This window comes from Adiantum capillus-veneris, chromosome 12, assembly GCF_014529385.1.
Source record: "Adiantum capillus-veneris isolate H3 chromosome 12, ASM1452938v2, whole genome shotgun sequence".
NCBI classification, from domain to species: domain Eukaryota; kingdom Viridiplantae; phylum Streptophyta; class Polypodiopsida; order Polypodiales; family Pteridaceae; genus Adiantum; species Adiantum capillus-veneris.
The window spans coordinates 32,197,033-32,218,917 of NC_140942.1; the positions used below are offsets into that span (position 1 = coordinate 32,197,033).

Below are 21,885 nucleotides of genomic sequence, written 5' to 3' on the forward strand. Positions count from 1 at the left end.
CACCAAATTTGGTGTACTGCCTCCATATGCTTCCCCAAGTCTATTCTGTGAAAATTTTGAAAAGCCTTCCCCCTAAGGATAAAAATAGCAAGTCTATCGCGATAGACTCAGGTACTTGGTCAAGAGAGAGCAATTTTGCACTTTGATTTGATATTTGTGGTCATTATTCCTTGTTAGTACCCCTCATGAAGTCACAATCAAAATTTTACTTGTCTAAGTGGATGATCAAGTCTATCGCGATAGACTAAGCATCTGGTCATTTTTACAAGTTTTTTGATGTTTGTTGACTGCAATGGGGTTAGTAGGCTCTCCTAGACACTCACATTAAGTTTAATCAATTTAGAAGAGTGTACTCTCTGTTTGCAGTACTAGCTAGTTCTGAAGTCGGAGTAGACCACTTAGGTGATGGTCGCCATTCCTTTTGGTCATTGTATGACTCCGGCTGTCTTTCATTTCCTTTTGACCTTCCGTCAAAGCAGTCGGTTGTTGTTTTGGTGTTTACAACACCAAGAACAAGCATTTGGACATCTTTCTGGCCTGTTGCTGGCATTTGCCCTAGTGGAAGAGCTTTTTCTTGAGTGGACACATTCCAACTCATAGTTGACCTCTTTTTGATGTACCTTTTCAAATTTGGTGTCATTTGGTCACTTGGTCGGCCCGTTAGAGTATCGTGACGCTTTGCACAGTTTCCATCAGATAGGGACTTTAGGATTCGTTTTGACGAACTTTTTCATGGTCTAACCATTCAGTTGGTTTGTCGAGGTTATCGGCTTGCTGCCTATGAGTTTTGGCTCATTTCCGATCACTTTGGTTCAACTGTCCTTCTGCAGGTTCTTTGAAATTAGGGTTTTTTGGGCGGCTTCCTTCATGCTTTTTGAGGTCATAGGCTTGATCCCTAAGCTATAGTCATTGTGCCTTTCAATTTTGGTTCCATTTGGTGGCCTCTAGGTCTTCCTAACAACCGGTCTACAATATGTGTGCATAGGTTGTGATGGTAGTGCTGGCGAGGTTTTGCGACTAACTGAAGTAAACAACACTTAGAGTCAATGTTGACGAGCATACCTCTCATATCTGATGTTGATCTGGTGACCGTGCGCGATGGATGAGCTCCTGGAAGTCTCAACTGCTGTAGGGAGCTCTCTCTTTCTCACAATGGAAAATGACTCAAATGAGAGATTTCTAGCCTAGCCCCTCTATATGTAATCGAGATTCCGACACGAAATTTTCCCATCTTTTACCTGTGGCCATAACTTTTTGCGAGATGCGTATTAGGCTCGCAAATTTCCTGATTTGGACCTCGTTTGCTCCAATTCTACAATTTTTGCAGATTTCTCCTTTTGGAGGTCCCGTCATGAAGGTGGTCATTTTTGCCCTGTCACCTTTGCAGTCCCTATTTTTTCTGTGTCTTCTTTACCTTGCTCTGATTAGGCGTCTCTTCTATTGTGTTTCCATCTGGATTATGGATTTTTTTCTATATTTTTTGCTAGAAAATGGCTAAAATAAAACAAATAAATCCCAAAATAACCCAAATAGAAATTCTAACCTGTAGAAATACCAATGAAAAGCAAAACACTTTGTAGCTCACTTTTCTCTCATCTATGTACATTCTCACTCTTAATCGTCAACCTTGGCCTATTTTTTGCTGTTTTTGGCCAGTTTTGACTCTCTTTATAGTATATACACATCCCTAGGGGCTCATATACGATCATTTGGTCCCCAATTCTGATTGATTACGAGGGCATATTCTTTTCCCAAAAATCACGCAATAAAACGCAAAATGGGTTGAAAGATTAATCACAAACATTGCCCTCTAATATATGACGTGAGTCCGCATTTGGAATGCCTCCCCCCCTCCTAGTTGGAGTCCTCCCAGACGACAGGGTGTCGTCAAGGGTATGTGCTGTGCATGGGTATGAACTCGTGCTAATGCATGCCTTGTAATGTAGCCCTATATGCATGCAAAGTCAATGCATTTAGAAAAAGTTTATGCGGTGTAAGAGGAAGGTATAAGTGAGTCACTTATTGGCATTTGTCGATGAGGTTTCCTGTGGTAGCCTGAGTTGGCTGGCAGATTTTTCTTTGCAAGGAGAAGTTGTAAATCTGCCGCTCTTTGTTTGATTGTTTTCCATGGTTTTTGAATTGGCGTATGTGGCTCCTTTGAAGTCGATATTGTTGTATATTTTGTTGCATGTTCTAGTGGAACATTCTTTCGTTTCCATTGGAGGACTTTGTGCATACAGATCCTCATAGTTGTTGTTGTGGATTCTGCTTAGTTCCGCTTGCTAATTGGATGATTTAGCTTTTCATTGACACTTGTAGACAACTCTTCGTTGGTCTTCTTTGGCATCCATACTTGTGTTGTTGGCGCGTTCTAAATTGGTAATTTTGGACGCCATACCAATATAGTCCTTTGCGTATTTGACTGGTTGACAATTGTTCTTTGACAATTGTTCTTTGACAATTGTTCTTTGAAGCTTTGCTGGCTTTTGGTGTTTTGTCTGTTCTTTTGTCCTTTTTTTTACAGGAATTAAGTTGTCTTGCTTGATCCAAACTATATATTTCTACCCTTGATGAAATTGTGCCTCGGCTAGATCTGTACGTCGTACCCAAACTTGCCTGGTTCCCTGCATGATTGTTGATTTTTGATAACACATTTCTTGACATGTAAACTTTGTTTGTTGTTGGCCAATGCCTCGTGGATGTATCGACTCCTATCTCCACCTTGACATGTATTGGTCATATGATAAGAAGGGTTGTGAAAAGTTTTCATTTCTGAACAGTGCTTCATTCGTATCCAAATCAATGAATACCCTGTTAGCTTTCATCCATGACATTGCTAAGATACACGGCGTTGCTGGTTTACTTGGTGGGAGTACATGGAACTTGGTAGTGTACTGGTGTGCCTGCACTGTGATTGGTAATATAATAGGCCACAACGTGGTCACCTCATCCCCCGATGCTACTTTCAACCTGTGTGTCTCTGGGATCTTCCTCATTGGTCCAAGTTTTCGAAAGAGCTCAAAGCTGATGACACTCATTTTTGCTCCAGTGTCAAGCAATGCATAGATTTCAACTTGTTCTGTGCCTACGTAAGCTTTTATGTAAGGACTACACCACATATTTTCCAAGTCGTTAATGGTGCTTCCGTCCTGAGCCATAAAGTCTGTTATTGTCTTTGCTAATTCTTTGCTTTGTATATCCGCTTCGATTGTTTGGGATGTCGAAAGAGGATAATCGTCATTCATCATTGGTGTGACCATGTTTGTTGTCCGTAGAAACTGCCTTCGCTTAGCAATGCGTTCCTTGGCTTCTTGTTGTGCCTGGTCCTGAATTCTTTGCTGCTCCTGTCTATAGGCTTTGCCATAATGCAATTGAAACAACATTTCCGGTGTTAAAGGTAGATAATACTTTTTCAAACGACACCCACTAATCCAGTTCGGCATTTCTTTTCCATCTAGTGTCGACAGTTTTACTGCTCCGCTGGATGATATTTCTTGGATCAAATAAGGCCTCATTCCCCTTTTCTTTAGCTTCTTGGCATGCTGTTTAAGGGTGTATACTAAGATATAGTCGCCCGTTTTAAAGTCCTTGTTCTTGACATGTTTGTCAAAAAACTCTTTCTGTTGTCTTTTTTTTGCATATATGGCTGCTACAGCATTGAGTCGTAACTCATCTAATTTTTCAAGGTCCGCTAATCGTTCTGAAAGTTTGCCCTGTCCAATCCAATTGTGTGGCTACCCTTAGTGTGGGGATCAAAAAGTCAATAGGCAATATTGCATTTAACCCATATACCATATTAAATGGTGTAGCATTGACTGTTGTTTTATATGCAACTCGATAAGCCCACAATGCCGAATATAGCATCTGATCCCAATCCGTTCTTGTTTCACTAACCAGTTTCGTAAGAACTGTGCACAATATTTTGTTGGTCGCTTCTACTTGGCCATTGGCTTGCGGATGGTAGGGTGCAGATTTGCGATGAATTACCATAAACTCATTTAAGAGATGTTGGATAACTTCATTTACAAAGTGTGTCCCTCTATCACTCACTAGCTCGATTGGAAGGCCATAACGTGTAAACACATATTCATATAAGAATTGGGCCGTGGTTCTAGCGTATGCTTTCGTTGTGGCTTTTGCTTCCACCCATTTGGTCATGTAATCCATGGCCACTATGATGTATGTGCTTGTGAACGATACATTGGTGGAGTAATAGGACCAACAAAGTCCAATCCCCATTTAGCGAATGCTCGAGCACTCATCATTGGTCTTACAAGCATTTCATCTCTTTTAACTGGTACCTTAGTGCGTTGACATTCATCACACCTTTTCACGAATTCTGCTGCATCTTGAATCATGGTCAGCCACCATATGCCTGCAACCATAATGATTTTTACGGTTCTCTGCACTGAAAAATGACCTCCTGCTATGCCTGCATGAGCTTGTTCCAATAATGGAAAGTAGTCATTTTCATGAGGAACTAACCTCAGCTGGTCATCAGTTCCTCTTTTATACAATTGGTCACTAATGATGGTATACCTATTCGCTTCGATTTGTAAAGCCTTTTTTCTGGCTTTAGACCAATCTCCTGGAAACTCCTTATCAGTCAAATATTCCACAATATCATGACTCCATGCGGGTGCTACTATCACTTGGTATAAGGTGGCATAATCTACAATGGTATTGGATGTGCAAAAGTTGCATTTCTTGATGTACTTAGCTACATCGCCTGCCATTCCTGGCCAATACACTCCAAGTCTTCTTAATTGTCCATAGGTCATTTGATTTCCTCGATGGAATCCCCCTGTTTGGGTATGTGCCTCCTCTAGATACGCATTGGAATCTTTTGGGACTATACACAACCTTAGAATTCCATCATTTCCATGATGGTACATTCTTCCCGCAAGCATTGTGTAATTTCATGCTTGTCTAACGTCTTCCACCGTGTGTTTGTCGTCAAGATTCATTTCATATGTCAGCAACGGAATAATTCGCTCTTACCATTTCGGTACCATCTCTATATTAAACAGGTATGCGTCTGGGAGATCATCATCTACCCCAGTAGCTTTTTCGCCATGTAGCAATCAAGAAAGGTGGTCTGCTCTTTGATGAGTTTTTCCTTTCTTAACTACTACCGTAAAATCAAACTTCAGCAACACAATAAACCATCTTACAATTCTTCCCGTGTTACAAGGCTTGTTTACTAAGTACAAGAGTGCCTGATGATCCACAAAAAATGTGAATTTGTTCGCAAGTAAGTAATGCCGAAATTTCTTTACCGCATATATCATACCCAATCCTTCTCTTTCAGTGGTGGTGTAATTCTTTTCTGCATTGTTGAGTTGTCTAATAGCATAACTGATCGGAAAATCTGCATTACCCTCCCCTGGTTGTGCTAATATACAGCCTATCACAAATGCCGACGCATCTACATGTACATGGAAGATCTTTGACCAATCTGGTGCTTTTAGAATTGGTGCAGATACCAGTGCATCTTTTAGTTTCTGATGACTCCTCACATTCGTTGGTCCATATGAAGATCATGATTAGACTATACAAGGGTTTTGCTATTACAGCGTACATGTAGATAAAACGTCGGTAGTATCCACAATGTCCCATAAATGATTGTACCTCTCGTATAGTGTTTGGTCTTAGCAATTCTATGATCACCTTTACCTTGTCTTCATCAGTGGTAATTCCATTAGCCGATACTATGTGGCCTAGGATCTTACCTTGTCGTACCATGAATACACATTTTTCTGGGTTGAGGCCAATCCTATACGTTCTGCAATTTTTGAATACCTTTCTAGGATGATCTATATGGTCTTCTCTCAATAGAGAATAGACACACAAGTCATCCATGTAAATATCCAAGAATATTCGCAAGTATTCTTTAAAAGAATGTGTCATTAATCTCTGAAATGTGGCTGGAGCATTGGTCAAGCTAAATGGCATTACCCTAAACGCATATATGCCCCATCCTGTTGCAAACGCTGTTTTGTATTGATCTTCTAGTTTGACCCCCAATTGGTTATAACCAGAAAATCCTTCCATAAAGCTATAGGCTTGCTTGCCTGCTACTCATTCAAGGACGTGTTGATAGGAAGAGGATAGTTGTCTCTTATTGTTGCTGCGTTTACCTTCTTGAGATTCACACACACTCGTAATTTCCCATTTTTCTTAGGTATCACCACTATCGGCGACACCCAGTCCGTGTGCTCTATCTCATAAATAAATTCAGCCTCCATAAGTTTGTCTATCTCTTCCTTGATCCTTTTGGCGAATGTCTCATTGTACGTGTTTGGACGTTGTTTGCTTGGCTTTGCATCAGATTTAAGAGGGATTGAATGTTCACAAATGTTAGGATCCACCACCTTCAAATCTTTGTACGCCCAGGCAAATACATCACGAAATTCCTTAATCGTTTTGATCACTAAGTCCTCTTCTTCCCGGCTTAGATCTGTGGCAATGTAAGCAGGTCGAGGACTTTCTCCCGGCTTTGCTAAGTGTATTTTCTTGGTGTTCTCTGGCCCATCATTGGTTGCTGAACCACCAATTTTCTTTCCTGAATGGTGTACTTACACTAGTGAGGAGGTACATCTATCTTTTTACTCCCATCACTAGCGTTTGTTCCATCGCTACTTTCCATTTCAGTTGTCCATACATTTTTCAGTTTTTGTTTCAAATCACTGTATCTCTTTTTCCGCTCAACTTTCGTTATAATTGGATCGCCAGAAACATCCAATTTTTTTGTTGCAACCCTCTTTTTTGCTTTGCTGGTTTTCTTAGGTTTCAACAGTCTGGACTTAAAACCAGAGTCTTCAGCAACCTTAAGAAACCTTCCTGACACTTTGTCCTGAGCACAATTAACAACATGAATGTTCATAAGGAAATGTGTCTTACCCCTGAACTCCGGCATAGGTCTAAGCCTAGTTGGTAGACTGTTATGGTGTCGCCTACTCTTGTATCTTTTTTGGCGTCTCTCACTTTGGTTTGGGGAATCGTAGAAGATGTCATTGTCTTGATCTTGATGTTCGTCTTCCTCCGTATTTTTTGACTTCTCGTCATCCGCATTATCTTTGTTTTCACATTGATCAGAAGAATCATAAAATTCTTCTCCCTCATGCTCGATTTCTTTAGTGGGGATGTCCACATAGCCCACTATCTTAATCTCAAGTTTTGTTTCCGTTTTATTGATCCTCGTATTCTCAGTATCTCCATCGTTCTCGTCTTCCTCCACAATTTTGCTCAGCATGTAGTATGGTATGATATCGTAGCCATTCTCGTCACAAAATTTGGTGGGAGTGACTTCATTGACGCATACATCCAATGTCGCCAAAATTTGAGACCATTCTAGGGGTTCGAGCTTCTCTTCAAGGAAGGTTTCTCGTATATAGGCATCGTCTTCCAAGACCCTCTCTAGCGTCCTTTCATTGTGATCAAATTCACTACATTGAGATGCTCCACACATCCATATCTCCTTTTTTTTACAGAGCCATGTTGGGACTTCTGATCCACTAATGGTGGCTGAGTCAAATTCTTCTATAGTTGTTCTCCTGACATCATGGTAGCTATGATTTTTCATGTTTACACGTGTAGTGGTTTCAGCATGTCTTAGATACAGATAATCATACCTCCAGTGCTGCACCATCTTGAGTTGCCTCATGAACGGCCTACCAAGGATAATTTCATAATTGTTCTTCTTGCTGAAATCTAATATGGCAAATGTATGTTCATACACATGAAGATACCACAATTGCCTCAAGCAATCCTATAGGCTTTTCTATGTGCCCATCGGCTAGTTGCAATTTCATTCTAGTTGTTCGTATTGCTGGTTTTCCCCATTTTTCCTATAGCATTTTGGTCGCAATGGCAATGCCATCTTTGCTATCAAGTATGGCCTTAGTCTCTATGCCGTTATACTCAACTGGTAGAGTAGTGTTGCCGTCTTCACCCTCACAATACTCTTCGACCTTGTTGAGTGGCACTGGTCTAGTGTTGGCTCTCTTCGGTTCTGTGTCATTAAGCTCAGTTTCGAAGAACTTAAGAGGCGTCCTTATACCAAATTTTTCAAGACATTTGCCCACTTCCGTCCACATGCTTGGCCTAATTTTTAACAATTCTGCCAATGTGATTGTACACTTGACCGGAGTGGTCAACAAGTCTGTCAAGATTTTAGTGTCCAATTGATTTGACCCTCCTATTCTTTGAGAAGGTACTCTTTGAATTTCTGACCTTGCCTCGTAGTCTCCCATGTATGGCGGCAAAGTTCTGAGTGATGATGGTCTGCTGTCTTTGGATGCAACTGAACCATTATCCCCTTGAAATGATTTAGCGTCTAAATCCCATGGAGGTTTGTTCAAGTTCAACTCCGAGAAAGGCGCTGACTCGACTGTTTTTGTCTCATACTTTTCTTGATCTTTTCTCACCATTTCCCATAGCTCCTCAGGCCAATTTTCTTACACAATAGGTGTATGTGGTGGAAAATCTTTCAGCGATTCATCAGTGCTATTAGGCACGATTCTTGCATCCTCTACATCAGGCAAGGATTTAACGTTTTCTATCTTGTCAGGTACCCTTTGTTCTGTTTTGAGAGGTGTTTCATTGTTTGGTGGTTTGATTATTCTATCTCCCACTTCCATAGGTGGAGGCTGTAGTAAAGCTTGTGCAGTTTCAATCAGTTGCTTGCACATCTCTAGTCTCTGTTTTTCTATCTCTGGATATGGATATGTCATCCACCTTTTCTCTAGAGTCTGTCTATTCTTCAGTCTTGCTTCATATGCTTGCAAGATTGCATCTAAGGGTTCATTGACCTTATCTACCAATACAGACCCTCCTGAGCTTGCGCTTCTTGGTCCCTCCGTTGATTTTAGAGAATCCGACTCTCTTTGTTGTTTAAGTTGCTCTCGAGCTATGGTTAGCTCAGCTTCTACATCTTTCTGTTGTCGCTCACGTCTAGCTTCATTTTCGCTCTTCGTTCTTTCCAAGGATTATCACAACTGACGCTAGACTTGTTAGTCTTGATTTCATCGTTACTCTTGGGCTGATTGTCATTTTTCCTTGTTTGGGCTCTCGTCAAGACCTTAACAGGAATCGGAGTTTCGTTTTCTGACCCTCCACTGGAAGGCAATGCTCCCAGTATATTCAAAGTAGTTTTTGCTCCCTTGCTTAGGTTCTTAGGGCAATCAGGGATCAAGTGAGTAATTCCACACTCAGTGCAATATGCGTTGCCCCTAATGATTTCATCATGAGGAAATCCCCTCAGCCAATGGTCTCCACCACACTTGTAGCATGGTCCCTTAGGTTGTTGAGGTGCTCCTTGAGCTCCTCTTTGTTGGTGTGCAAACCTCTGCCCGCTCATGCCTCCGTTGTCGTGCAGCTCCGCTGCCATGTAGAGAAAAAAAGCTGAGAAATGCAAGCTAAGATTCTTTTAAGCCTACACATTTAATGGTCAGTGATCAGGGCTTGTTAAAAGGACAAGTTTAATGATTAATATATGCCAGATGCGGCTTAAAGGGTCAACAGATGCCTTAATGATGCCAAAAAGGAGTATGCTTGAAGTGAGCATAGATGGGAGATTATGATCTAGAATCGCAGTGCTTGAAGTGCTCTATCGGCCCGTCTTTACGGCTTGTCGATTGGAGCTACGGTGCAAAAGTTATGGCAGTTTGAAGGTTGAGTCGATTGCAGATCTGTCCTGGATTGGGCAACTACAGATGAGGTGACAGAAATGAAATGAATGCATGGTCCTGAAGTGCTCACTTTGTGGAGCGCGTCGGTCTTTTCAGATCAGTGATCGGAGTTACGGTTGCCAAGTTATTGGCCGTTAAAGATTCACCAGGGGCTGGTTCCGCACAAGTCCGGTCCGCTCGGTCGGTGTGCCATCTGGGAATTTTACAGCCTCGGCAAGGTTTGTATGCACTTTATGCAGTTTGAGAAGTCTAATGGGATTTACGACTTGGCATGCAGAGTCCGGCTTGATCAGATAATACGGCTTGATGTTGGTGACAGTTGCTGACACTATTGAGCTGGGTAATTTTTGCATTATTCGAGATGTTGTTATAGACAATAAAATTCACGAGGATATTGTCAGTCAAGAGCTGTTGGAAGCAATGCCTTGGTCTATATGCATGTTGAATGCGGTGCCGTTAAGAAAGCACAAAAAGCTCTTCATGAGCTCTTTGCCCGAAATGTCGTCTCCTAGAGCGTGTTGATTGCGAGATTTACCCAATAGGCAGCGGATGACAGAATTTTGATGAGATGGCCTTGGCCGGCATGTATGCCAAATGTGGTGCCCAATAGCCAAGAATTGGCCGCCCAAAAGGCTTAAGGCCGCCCAAATGCATAAAAGCAGTGGTCGCCCATGGGAAGGCCACCCAATTAAGTGTGTAAAGGAGGGATAAAAAGAGAGAGAGGGCAACGACGGCCTCTTGAAAAGAAGTTTTTTTTTATGAGAGGGAAGTAAAAAGAAAAAGAAAAGCTCATGCAAGGTTAGGCGCCGTGGAGAGGAAGAAGAAGAAGAAGAAAGAAAGAAAAAGAAGAAGGAGAAGAAGAAAGGAAAGAAAAGAAGAAGAAGAAGAAAAAAAAAAGCAGGGAACACCTCGGACACAAAGAAAAAAAAAAAAAAACGATGAGGGCCAGAAGGGAGCGAAGCAAGAGTTAACGAGGGGGATTATCGAGGAAGCAAGTGAGGAACGGGGAAGAGTCAAAGGAAATCTTTCTCTTCCTCCCTCTCGTCCTCGGCTCCGAAGCCGATCTCTCTTTCTCTCTCTCGTCCTCGGCAAGACAAAGGAAAGCTCTCTCTTCCTCTTTTGCTCTCGGCCTTTGCTAACCAAGGAACGAGTCTCTCTCTCGAGCTAGTTCTCGAAGCTTTGGAAGGCAACGAGGGCCAAAGGAGAGAGCAACCAAGGCTCGCAAGCAGTTGTAGGAGAAGAAAGGCAAGCTCGAAACCAAGATTCGGCATAATGAGCAGGGCGATCTTTGAGAGCTCGGAGCAAGCCGAGCATGAAGGGAAAACCGGAAGTCTAGACCAATCAACGGCATGAAACTCGAGTCGAGGTCAAGGAGGGAAAGAGAATGGGCAAAAGAATCCCTCGGTCTTGAGCTAAAGAAAAGGCAAGAAAGAATTCAAAGATAGTGATTGAAGAGAAATCAAACAGATGGAACCGACACAATAGGATTTTGTTTGTCACCGGCAACTTAGATTAATTAATTCTTTTTGATGCATCGCGGAGTTGTTAACAGCCCGGGTAATTGTAACGGGAGCCTAAACTCCTTGATTTCAGTGAACCTAAGTGTCGGTGTTGTTAAGAGCCCGACTTGGCTATTGCCAGCAGAATGTACTCAGAGCTTAAATTGATTAATTGAAGGTTGCAATGATTGGCAGAGCTGTCATTGTCTCTTGTTCTCTCTCTTTCACACCTCCCACAGCTAGAGGCCCGGCGCCTGCCCGGCTCACGTAGTGAACACATATCCCTCGACACCGTTGGCTATGAACAACAATGTTCTTTCATCCAAGCTATATCTTCCTTCCCCCGCTGCCTGTGCAGCAATTGGTGGTCCGGTATTTCCTATCATGCTCCATGGTTCTGGTGTGGGAGGTTCTTCCGGTGGATAATAGACATAGTTTTCCGCATATCCATTGGGATCTTCATAGTATGCATGCATAGGCACCAAAGATTTCTCTTCTGATTCACTTACTGTTGGTTTGTATCTTATGCCTACTGGTCGTAATCCTGGTAGGGGTGGTTGTTGTCCCAACACTGGTTGTGGTCTTTCTACACCTAGAGGTCCTGGTAGGTTGCCTGTTTGATATCTAGGCATTGGTGAAACTTGAGGGGATGTCGCCTGATCTTGCGGAGCATATGGTCGTTCTCTCACATATCCTTTTGTTATAATAACATTCCTCCATCCCATGGTTTGTCCATTTTTCTTCAATCGCAAACCATTTTGGTTGTTTAGCTTGTGGTTTGGAATACAAGTTAATCTTTTTAAGCACTTCCTCTACAAGCTGCTCTTGACTTACAGCTACTTCTCCTTCGCTATTGTCTTAGCATACTTGCTTCCACTTTGTTGCGAGGAGGAATCATCGTCGAGATCCTTGAACTCACCCTCTTTGTAGACCGCACAATTGTCCACAAGGTACAGAGCCTCCTTGGTTAACTCATTCAACGTCGTGATCCTCTTCATATGTAAGTCCTTATGGAGATCTGCATTCCTTAGTCCTTGGATAAATATAAGCATAAGTCTGGACTGAGTTGGCAGTTCTTCCACAGGGTAGAACTTAATATATCTTTTTAATCGTAGGGTTGCTTTTCGTACAGATTCCCCATCTTTCTGTTTGAATTTATGGATTTGTGAGACTGTATTATGAGCTATTCCCCTTTGTGAGAATTCCTCGATAAACTCGTCAAACATTTCCTCCATAGACTCAAAGTCTCTTCGCTCCACAGAGTCAAACCAAGTAGCAGCCTCATCCTCTAGGGTTAGTCCAAACCCTGCAAATTGGGTAGGGAAGTATAACACCTCTTCAGCTCTAATTATACGCACAAAGGCTGCTACATGATCTCTCGGATCCGTGCTTCCCGTGTATTTCTTGTTTACCCATTTTTGCACTTGAGAAGGTCTAGTTCTACGATGGTCTACAAATCTCATCATTGGATCTCCACGTCCTAGTCGATATACCTCCTCTGGTCTTCTGTAGTAGCCAGGTTCCTCTCCCAATGGTGCTCCTAAGACATAATTTCTAGCAGTTCTTGCAAGAGATGGTTCATCTCTCCGAACTCATTCTAGGGGTGGTCTTCCAGGCTCTGTTGACCCCTGAGTCTTTGGCTTACTCTCTCCTTGATATTGTGCATAGAGTGGTGGTACTTGTAAATCCCTTAGCCCTCGTGCGGTTTGATAACCCTCTCGGGTTTGGTCTTGTTCTAATGTAGCACTCTGTTGAAGCCATGCCTGCAATGATGGTTGAGTAGTTGGTTGGTCCTGGTAGTTGAATGTTGGTTGTCGGGTAGAATGTGAGGTAGCGTCATACTCTTCTGAAAAGGGATTTGTAGACTTGCTAGGGGTGTAGGTGGCTCTTGGTACTTCGTCGGGGCCATAGGTCGATGCTCCCGAAACTGTTGCCTTTTCAACCTCCTCTGGGAGAATACGATTGTATTCTCGCCCGTACCTGTCAACAAAAACAATATCCTTCCCCATAGCAGTTTCATAAGAAAATAAGTAAAGAACCTTGTCTTTGTTTAATTCATTTGGGTAGGGTTCCTTGCATCGAAAGTAAGAGACTATTCCCTCGCTTTCATGCTTGTAAATCCCCACATTCTCATTATAGGTTGGGACCTTGGTTGTTTTCTTATCATACATAAAAAGCGCTCCAGGTCGATCAATGTTAGGAGGCGGTTCTTGGGTTTCTGAAACCATTTTCCCTTTTGCCACGTTATCCCCATATCTATTGTAATTTTCAGGGTTACTCACTATCAGATAGTGGTTCCCCTTTTCGTCTCGGAATCTGTCTCCATTATCATAGACTCGAATTATCTCCAGTCTCTGAGCCGGTCTTTCTTCAATACAAATACACTTGCGTCCTCGATAGTCAGAATAAACTAAGGCTCCCCTCGAGTTTGTTCCTTCCAAGAAGATTATAGTGAACTTGGAATCATTCAAAGGATGTAGGGAGGTGCTTCCCCTTGGGATTGGTCCTTCACCGTTGAAACCTCCTGGCTATTGACTCTCCATCATGAAGAAGGACTTCTCTGACGAAGTGTCAGTATCACTACCCTCTTCAATGATCGGTGCTAATGAGTCTAGTCTCGTCTGAGTTACACTCTCTTCGGTGGACGTGGTGCTTACTTGACTTTTGACACTTTTAGCTCTTGACTTAACAAAGGCTCCCGACCTTAAATACATAAGAATGAAAGCTAGGTTGCAAACTTAAAGCTTACTTGGGCTCCTTCTTCCTGTGCGGCTCTGTGATTATCTCCTTCTGGGATCTACACAAGTATGGTTAGTCTGTTCTCAAGGGTTTTCCTTGAACCACGAAAAATCTTTCAAGTATGTACAACAACCACTTAGTCAGTCTTCTGGTGGTCCAATTTCAAATATGAAATGATGGCTGGGATCTATGTGGAGAGTATGTCCTAGCAGTGTAGTCACAACTTGCAAAATATGTCTGAATCACTACTTTCCTAGTCTATTGCGATAGACTGACAACTTGCTCAGCATAAGTCAATTTAAAATTGTGACTTCACCTTTGAGTTCCTTTTACCTTCTATAGTCTATCCCTTAAGTTTTATGAAGTTTGGACACTTGGTTTGGGTTTTGGTCCAATTTTAGTATTTTGATCAGAGCCTGATTCTCTATTTGGGCCTTAGGATGACTTTTAGTGATCTAAATGCCTTGAAATTTGGTGTGTATGTTGTATAGGCTCTGATAAAGCTCTCCCTAGGGGAAATCTGAAAGATAAGGTCCTCAGCAGTAGTTTCCCTAGTCTATCGCGATAGACTCGGCATGTTCTCCACTGTTGTCATTTTTCTCAAGTTATCTCCACAGCTGGTTCACCCTCTCCCTGTATAGTGCATTGACAAATTTTTGCACTGTTTGGACATTTGGTCAAAGCCTTCTTGCCCTTGTCTCTGAATTCAGACTCTAAAACACCAGTGTTGAAGTTTTGTGGTCAAGATGGTGTTCATTTTCACTCAATTTTTGTGAGTACCCTTGTATTGATGTGTTAAACCTGTGGTATAAAGGTTTTTTCCTGTTGTTAGTCAATCACCACCTTCATCAGTCTATTGCGATAGACTCGCCAGAGAGCAATTGGAATTTGATTTTTTGTCTGCTTTTGGACAGTTGTGTTCTCTGTACCCATATAAGTCTAACCCTCAAGTTTTATGAAGTTTGGACTTATTTTGACCTTGGACTCAAGCACTTCACAAATTTCACTTTTCTATGGCAATTCACAACTCAAATGCACTTAAAGTGATGCAAATTTGATGACACTTCTTCTTAAGCTTGTGAATATCAGTCGTACCACATGACACACTCAGTTTACCCTAGGCTAATGGTGATATCTCATATTGGCCTCTTTAGGTTCAGTTAGTGTTTTCTTATGACAATCACCTATTTCTTTTTGTTGGTTTTGGTCGCAATTTTTATGTTTTCTCAAGTGTTGGATCATAAATTCCAATGTCTACTCTTTTCACCTCCTTCAAGAGTATATGGTGTGGGTTTTTCTTTCAAGGCAAGCAAACAGACTTATTGTTTCTTCTTTTTGTTTGTTTTGTGTTTTTACATCATTTTTCTACTCTATTTCTACACAAGTATAAACAGCACTCAAAACCAAAAAACCATAGCTCCACATTATCCTACTTAACTAAATCTAACTAGTCACAGACCCTCGGCAAGACACAGGCTTTCTGGCTATCCACTAGACCTCAGGATACTCTATCCTAGATCTTGTTCTAAAAGTTTAAGCTCTCTCTAGTCGAAACTAAAGTAAGCTAACCATCACACAAGTGACATAGATCTCCCTACTTAAGGTCTTGTGTCCCCGACAGCAGCGCCAATGTTTTAGGGCCAAACTACTCCCCTGTTCATGCTCACAAGCACGACACAGACAACATACTTATCATCCGATGACACGACTAACCCGTAGGTGCACGGAGGCAATCTCGTTAGCTTGTCAGGCTGAGATCAATCTATACATATGCACTTCTATGATGCATCAATCGCTAACCCTTGTAGAATGCAACCCACTCTATCCCTAAATGCTCACAACACCGTTTATACCTCAAATGAACTTAGAATCGCATCAAACTTACTAGGCATCATCCTCTCAATAGGACACAATTACCTATAAGTCTAATCTCACCACATTTGAACCCTAGTTATCTCGAATACAGTCGCGATAGACTCACAGGTCATAATCCAAAAGTGCGTGAAGCCTAAGTTTATGAGTATCTATGTGTAGCTAATCTCTTTCTCATTCCATAAAGCACTTGATTGTTGAAAACGGACACTATTTGTGCTACTTACAAGCAAAACAAGCTCGAGGAAGGATCGATCGCGAACAGCTCGAAAATGTGAATGCGTGGCGTGGGCGCGTAGCTTTCGGAGAGGCTACTGCGATGGTGTGGTCACGTTGTGAATCCGATGAGGGAGAAGCGCGTAGCAAAGAGGATAAGACACTCTCTCTCTCTCTCTCTCTCTCTCTCTCTCTCTCTCTCTCTCTCTCTCTCTCTCTCTCTCTCAGACTCGTACGACACAGGATTAATGTTCAAATGTTATCCAAAAAATGGTTCTAAGGTGACATTTATACTTTAGTCACCTTAGCTCAAAAATGTACATGGGGTTCTCTTCCTCATAATTACAAAGTGGGAACAAATCTGAGTCGTGACTGACTGATTAATCTTTACATAACCCAGACAAATGGATCAAAATGATAAGACGTCTTTGACATAAAAATGGGAATTTGATAGGCTTTACATGGTGGGCTCATTACAACAGTTGGACAAGTTGGGCTCCAACAATGTCTCCTGTTTTCTATGTTGGAAAAAGGTGCTTCTGCTCAACATTTGATATCCTTCAGGTGTAAATGCACATTTATACGTGCATGCACACTTGAAAGTCTTGGAGGTGGAAGCCATGTATGCCTGTATCACCTAAATGTCATGAGCCATGGTTACACGGACTATAGTGGCCCATAAACCACATTAACACATGATCCTAGTGTCGATCGCTATAGTGCCACATACTTTAAATCGCAGATACAAATTAGATAAAACTTTGCATCTTTGTGCAACTTCAATAATTAGAGAGCGACATACATTAAAAGACTAATCTGAATACACTTGTTGGATCTTTTAATATAGATGATGTATACATTCATGCAAGACACAATTTCTTGCTCGGAACGAGGCTTTAAATTACAACAAGCCTATCACTTAAAATCCTTGGAGATATAGAATTTACATCATGGAAAACTACTTTGTAATAATCAACTGGATTTAAGGTTTCCTTCAAAAGCACTAAAGCCATATTCTTGGGCCACCAACTGGTGTCATCTATAACTATTCTTGAAATGCGTATTGGTTGCCTTTCTCTCCCAAAGACATAAAACTGTTTCTCTGGCCAAACGATCATCCCTTCAAGATGACAGGCTATCTCAGCAATTAGTTCTTCTACTACTTCCTGTCGAGCCATAACTTACATATGCATGTTTACAAGAACGAGCACCGTTAATAACATGCGTGTGTCAATATGCAAATGACCCACTGAAAGGCGGAAGTAGGATGAATGTCCGTACTTACTCTTAGTGAAGTCTACGCATGGCCTAAATCTCTTAAAAAGTTATGTGTATGCCACGGCTAAACGTTGCTCTCATCTGAAGAATATTTAATTTTAAAAAACGTTCAAATTTAAAGAAATGATCATCTTTGTTTTGCTTTTCGAGTTACCTAGCACCAAAGATGCTTATAAATTACATTCCTTTTTGCTTTGTATATAAGAGACACAAGCCTATCTCTATGTCTTTGTGCATGTGAGATCTGCAACAAGCAACCCTTAAAAAAAAGGCACATGGATGACTTTTTGAAACTAAGTTTTTTTTTTTGACAATCACATTGATTTAATTTAATGCCATTGGCATATGTGTGTGCGGATACGTGAATTTATTTGAATTTCTATGTGAGGATGATATGCAAACTATGTACGTGAGTGCAAAGAAGAGACCCATGGTTCAAAGTAGATAGTGAAGTTGTAGTTACCCGACAAAAAGAAGACGTAGAGTAGTTAGTCTTGGCTGATGAAACACCTCGCCAACGGTCGAACCTCGAGAATCCTCGACGTTTTCCTCAATTCAAAAAATATATGCACAATGCAGTAGGTCGCCTCTCTGTGTAGAAAAAACTGAACTTCAATGAGAACAATATAATGGGTATCCTTCACACCAAAATCCATAAAACTTCATACACTACCAAAAAATCAAAACCTTCATGATCAGGAAATTTTAAATGGTGTGCATTACCAAGATAGACTTGTGTGTAGATACTCGTTGAGAATCTAGGATCCGATCCCAGAATTTTCCAGATAATCACCTTTGAGCAGGTGCTTCTGTTGTTGCACACGTACTCAGGCTTCCCAATTAGGACGCCTCTATTGATTACAGCTTGACTTCGATCTCTTGCTGCGGCACTCTTACAGAGGGTGATCCACTCCTGCTTTCCAGCTCCTCCCCATTCCAGCGTTGCACAGCTATGATCCATAGTCTTTGCAGCTCGCCCCTACAGCACAGCTAGCAGCTCGTGCCCTTAATTAACAGCTTGAGATCACGCCCTTAACAGCTTAATGAGCCGCCCACTGCAGCCTTAATTGGCTTCTTTTTTTTTAATATAGAACTAAACCCCAATCTGTGCGCAAGAAGCTCCCCGTTAATTCTGAAGCTCCCCTCAAGAATTGTCGCCACAGCTCTTGTACTCCCCTTATCTTCTGATCTGAGCTGCCTCTCTCCCTTTGACCGAGAAGGCGACCCCTCTTATTTAATATGGCCAAAAATTTGGAGGAGCTGCAGACCGTCAAGCAATACAGCTAGATAAGGCGCTGGATACCTGCTCTACAGATCAAGACGTCGAGCTGGATACCTGTTGCAGAAGCTGTTGACGTCGAGAAATACTAGATAAGGTGCACTAGCCCTAAAGTCGAGAAGATTAAGGTAGCTGCAACTGAAAGCGCAACTGAGGATAAAGTGATTAGCTAGCGTAGCATGAAGCGGGAGCTCACTCTGAATGAGCGGTGAGAGCAGATGAGTTCGAGCTGGGCTTGGATCAGATCAGCAGGTACATTTGCGGCCCGCCTTGTAGAGCTCTATTTGTTGAGAGCAGGTCAGTTTGCACGCCAAAATTTAAGGTAATTAGGTAGCTAGGTACTCAAGTAACGCCTCGATTAGGGTTTGTGTAATCCTGCCTACTAAATTTTTGGAGTACCCTCTAAAATTTTGAAATAGTTCCAAGCAGGTGAGTTAAGCTACGCAATCGAGACAAATTTTCCGCACTAGGGTAAAATTTTCCAAGTCAAACGGAAACGCCAAAAACATTTCTTGTTATGCATGGATGTGAGCGTGTGCGAGGTCAAGTGTGTTTGCGCATGCCTGCTTGTGCATGCGTGTGTGTGTGTGTGTGTGTGTGTGTGTGTGTGTGTGTGTGTGTGTGTGTGTGTGTGTGTGTGAGTCTGAGTGTGTGTTTCCTCGATCTTGGAGGTCTCTTGGGAGTGTCCCTACAGCATAAGAAACTCGTTTTCCCATGCAGATGTGTGTGTGTGTGTGTGTGTGTGTGTGTGTGTGTGAGAGAGAGAGAGAGAGAGAGAGAGAGAGAGAGAGAGAGAGAGAGAGAGAGAGAGAGAGAGAGATGAAATGTTATACTACACGTCTCCAAAAGGCAAAAATGACAGATTAGGCCAAACTGATGCAATCTTGGTAGATCCGATACAATGTATAGGTACAAAAATAGAATGATTCGACGCAAAATTGTATGAAGTAAATAAAAATCAAGAATGATGATCATCATCCTCGTTCTCAATGTCTTAAAAAAAAAAGTTATATTAAACGTCTTCAAAAGGCAAAATGACATACGAGACCAAATCGATGCAATCTTGGTGGATCTGATACAATGTACAGGCACAAAAATGGAAAGGTCTGTTGTAGCATTTTCAAAAGCCTTGACATTCCAAATTAGGACACATATGACTATAGATAAATATATGACTTAGTCTAACGCATCTCTCAACACTCTCTCAGTGTTGAAGACTTGTGTCATAATCGCGAGCAAGAGAGAGAGAGAAAAAGAGAGAGAAAAAGAGAGAGAGAGAGAGAGAGAGAGAGAGAGAGAGAGAGAGAGAGAGAGAGAGAGAGAAAGAGAGGGGCGGGGGGAGATTACCAGGGAATTAAAACACTCTTGTTCTCTAAAACACGTGTATCCCAAGTTTCTATCTACATAGGCAAGTACGTACTCGTTGGAAGTTGGAATTAAAGTATGTCCTACCCATCCCTAATGAGCGTCATTACCTTGCTCCTAATCTAGCATAACATTGTATCCACCAAATGAGAGAGAGAGAGAGAGAGAGAGAGAGAGAGAGAGAGAGAGAGGGAGAGATGTATAGAATGTCACCTGTGGTCCAAACTTTAAAACCTATAAGTGGCGTATTGTGTGTATACACAGAGGGACTCTCTCTCTCTCTCTCTCTCTCTCTCTCTCTCTCAGGAGATGGCTAGTGTGCTCCGTACACCATGGCTCACGTCTTTCACTCATTGTTGCCTGAGTGTCTTCACACATACACACACACATACACACACACACACACCATGCAGCAACAAATGACAAACATCTCTCTCTCTCTCTCTCTCTCTCTCTCTCTCTCTCTCTCTCTCTCTCTCTCTCTCTCTCTCTCTCTCTCAGACACACGCACACACACACACACCATGCTGCATTTGATGACGAATACCTCTCTCTATCTCTCTCTTTCTCTCTGTGAATTATGTCACTTACTTGCAAACCTTTATATGAGGTAGAATTAAAGTATGAAGCTTGAGGTGTGTGTTTGCAGTGTATATGAGGGACCAAGGGGCTGTGCCCTCTCATTCTAGATCATAATCTGGTAGTCAGTAGCCCAACGTTTCCTCTTCCCATTGCGTGACGCAACATTTTTTGGCTAGACGCCATGTGGGACTGATTGGGGTTAATCTTGTACAGCAGATAGACCTTGGAGCTGCGTTAATTTTTACATTGTAGTTGCCATCATTCATTCCTCATAGAATTCATCGAATTTTCATTGAATTCCAACCTAAGGACATGGTAACATTAAAGAGAAAGGATCTCAGTAGGCAATTGGTTTTTTTTTGTCTCAACCTGGCCGATGTGTATTGTAAAGATCCCACGGCCGAGGACTTGGGTTGACGGCTGGATACACTCTTTAAAGTGGTAGTTGCAGGTGTTTGAGTGGATAGGTTTGTATTATGAAATTGGCAGAGAGGTCAAGCTATAGAGGTGTTTTGCTCTGACTTCCTCTTGTCAACGTGATCACGCAAAATTTCTTGTGATCACAATGTTTATTATCACATTCACATAATCACAATTAATGCGATTACAAAAAAGTCAATAAGTGGTGATGTGGCAACCCACCAAAACCTCACCGGGGTATATGTTTTTCCCAACGCGCCCATTGAGAAATTATAAGAATGCTATACCGGGCCCACAAAGAAATGAAAAAATCAAAGTGGGCTTATCAAATTGGATGATTTCTATAGGCTAAGAGGAATATAGTGAATATCTAACATGATCACGTATTTTAAAATGTGGTCAGTCTACGTTATCAACGTGTTCATGTATTCCTGATTAAGTTAATGAAATTCTTGGTGTAGAGGGGTGCACTGTGTAACCTACTTTTGGGGAGGCCTAGTATAAAATTTAACATTTGAGCATGACTTAGTCCAATAATAGCGATGTAGTTCTCACTCCTTTGTGTTGTGCTTTGAAACTTGGCCTCCTCCATCTGCAAAAGTGACCTACCAGTTGGTATAAGCAACAAAGAAGTTTGTTTTGACTAATTGTGTGTTGGGGAAGTATTTGCTATTTGAAAACATTGGCATGGATTTTTTGAGGAAGTTCAATATCAAATATTGTGGAAATAATAGGGGAGATTTTTGGTTGCTGAAAAAACTAGAAAGATAAAAAGTAATGGGTGTTTTAGATGTACTAGTACTTGAGGTATTAGTATTGAATGTTTTTATCCGTCATGGATTTACACGTAGTTGAATCCATCATATTGTAATCAAAATTGCTTAGAAAATATGGTGTCCAAGAGATAAATTCGTGTTGACCATCTTCTCTCTTAGATTGGAAC

General features: G+C 41.7%; 1 protein-coding gene across 1 annotated transcript in view; it reads right to left on the minus strand.

Moving 5' to 3' along the window:
- LOC147445536 (uncharacterized) overlaps positions 1-21,885 on the minus strand; it is a 38,956-nt gene that overhangs the window by 14,768 nt on the left and 2,303 nt on the right. Inside the window, exon 2 of the mRNA XM_086524597.1 lies at positions 18,090-18,275. Coding sequence (XP_086380723.1) covers positions 18,090-18,275 — 186 coding nt within the window. The remainder of the gene's footprint in view (positions 1-18,089; positions 18,276-21,885) is intronic.